Consider the following 2,552-nt stretch of genomic DNA (forward strand, 5'->3'; position numbering starts at 1 on the left):
ACTATGAAAAAATAGTCCTAGCAAAACCAAGAAACTGTCCCTAGCATTCCTACTTAGATTGTCTACTTTAGACAGACAAAACGTATGACCAACTTGAATAGCCTTTGTGGACAGCTATCTTACCCCCCCCCCTCCCCATGCAACTTATCTATTCTAACAAAAATCCAAAACAAGTCAATTACAAATAAAACACAAAATGAAAATTGTTCTAGCAAAATAATCCAAGCAAATGTCTACCAAAACAAAGCAACTATATAAAAAACACAAATGCAAAAACCTGTTCAAAATGAATCCAAGCAACTGTCCCAACAAATCACGAGAACTTGACAATGATAATTACTTGCCTAACAATGATGCCCGGTTTGCATGTCATCGCTGATTAGTTGGCTACGATACTAGGACAAGTTTTCTGTCGGTGTAGCTCATGCTGCACGTACTCTGAAACACAGTGTTGGCATACTCGATTGTGTGGTAGACAACTTATATGTGAATTTGTGAACATCATGGTCATGGGAGGCAAGGACTTCTCCTTGATAGGCAATTATAGCAGGCAAACTAAGAAGTTGCTTTCCTATAATACTAAAGTTGCCTCTACAACACCCAAAGTTGCTCAGAAAAAAAGTTCATCAAAATATACACATATTGGATCTATTTTTGAAGAACTCGCAGTGAAAAACCCAACGGTGAAAACGAATCTAAATTCTGATACACGAATCAAAAGTTATGACTTTTTAAGTTTTGTAAAACCCAAATAAATGCATGCATTTTTTCTTTCTTCACTTGTGTTCGGATGGGACGAGGACTAGATAGTTTCCCTTTTTGTATTGTAACGATGACACACACCTTTTGTGGCAGGTCTGCTCAGACGCAACATGAGTTTTTTTTATCACATAGCGTGTGCGCCCGGAAAGCTCAATTAGCGCAGCTGCACTGATAAGTATTTGCGTTAGAAAATATGTGAATCTGATCAGGATTGACACAATCATGTGTATGTACATATAAATATGTAATTCAAGCTGGCATATCACGGGTCAAGTTAAACCCATTTTCTTTCCGGGTGATGTGTTAACCCAAGTTGAACAAACCTTTCACGTACACATACAATATTAATGATACAAGTATGTATGTCCTTACACAAATACATGAATCATGCATTGAAGTACCATAACAGGATACAATGATCACTGATCAATCACACGATTATCAAGTATGCATGCACGAGCGAGGGAGCCCATGCAAACGCCTGACATAGAGTACATGGACTGGAACATAGAAAATATAAGTATGGTGTGTACGTATGGCATGCAAATTAGTTACGAATACAACGATTATGCATGTATAATATTCATCGATGGTTGGATGGATCAGATGGGGCAGGTGAAGTCGGAGGGGCACTTCTTGCCGCACTGGTTGAGGAGGAGGACGAGGTCAATGGGGACGTTGAGCTTGATGCCGAGGATGTTGGCCCTGATGGCGGTGCAGAGGCACACGGCGGCGTCGAGGTCGGCGAGCCCACCCAGGAGCGGGCAACACTCCTCGTTCGCCGGCACGCCGATCTTGAGCTTCAGCAGGTTCAGCACATTGGCGCACACGCCCAGCTTCAGCGTGTTGATCGAGCAGCTGCCCCCGCCAGTCGACGGCACAGACGGTGGGAGGATCGGCGGGGTAGGGACAACCGGTGGGCAGTAGGGCTCGCAGCCATGCGCAGCGGCAAGGAGCACCAGGTTCAGGGCGAGGAAGAGGGCGAGCTTGGAGGGCGCCATTGCTACTGATCGAACTTACTGCTCTGTGGCTAAGCTTGTAGGCTTTGCTAGTTTGGGATGGTTTTCTTGGGTTGTTTGAGGTGTTATTTATAGGCCGGTTATAGTGTGCAAGTGCATGCATGTCATTATCAGTCGAGCTAATTAGTTTGACTCTTGCCGTAGTAATTGCAAAACTTATGTGCAACCATTATTGTACTGGCATGTTACGTGTGTAACATCCATCATTGGAGCTTAATCTGTTCGCTAATGAACAAAAACCCGAGAGCTGCGCCAGGAGACTTTTCTTTAGTTTCCAAGAAGAGTACTCCTATATGCATGTTGTCTGCTGTGCGCATATAAAGATTTGATGGGTTTACAAGTGTAGACATAATAATCTGGAGCATAGTATCGGACAAAGGAATATATCTGACATGATAGCGCTATGAGATGGCGTAACCCTGATCATCGGGGTCACGGGAGACACATATAGGAATTGTATGGTTTTAATTCCATGTGTCTATTATATCTTTCGTACTCTGGTTTATTATAGTGGCTCATTGGCACCGATAGACACCTACGTTCAGCTCGCTATATAATAATTATTAGTTAATCCAGCATCATTGGTTGTGCCAACGAAGAATTCCACACATTTTCTAAACACTAGGTACCTGAAATTTTCCTTTGCGTCAGTTACAGCCTGTTTTGTGCGAGACTGAAGGCGGGTGACAATGACGAGGACGAGCAGGAGGGACTCCAAAATTTGACTGATGCAGGTTGAGGGTGGGGGTGCGGGAGTCGCCGGAGTTTACT

The 2,552-nt window shown here is 43.6% G+C and overlaps 1 protein-coding gene across 1 annotated transcript; it reads right to left on the reverse strand.

The window, feature by feature from the left end:
• Nucleotides 1-1,075: 1,075 nt before the first annotated feature.
• On the reverse strand, nt 1,076-1,814 carry LOC119334685 (cortical cell-delineating protein-like). The gene has a single exon (XM_037607225.1). The coding sequence runs from the start codon at nt 1,761-1,763 to the stop codon at nt 1,365-1,367; it is 399 nt and encodes a 132-aa protein (XP_037463122.1). The 5' UTR covers nt 1,764-1,814; the 3' UTR covers nt 1,076-1,364.
• Nucleotides 1,815-2,552: the final 738 nt, after the last annotated feature.

The sequence above is a fragment of the Triticum dicoccoides genome, chromosome 7A, assembly GCF_002162155.2.
Source record: "Triticum dicoccoides isolate Atlit2015 ecotype Zavitan chromosome 7A, WEW_v2.0, whole genome shotgun sequence".
Taxonomy (NCBI): Eukaryota; Viridiplantae; Streptophyta; class Magnoliopsida; order Poales; family Poaceae; genus Triticum; species Triticum dicoccoides.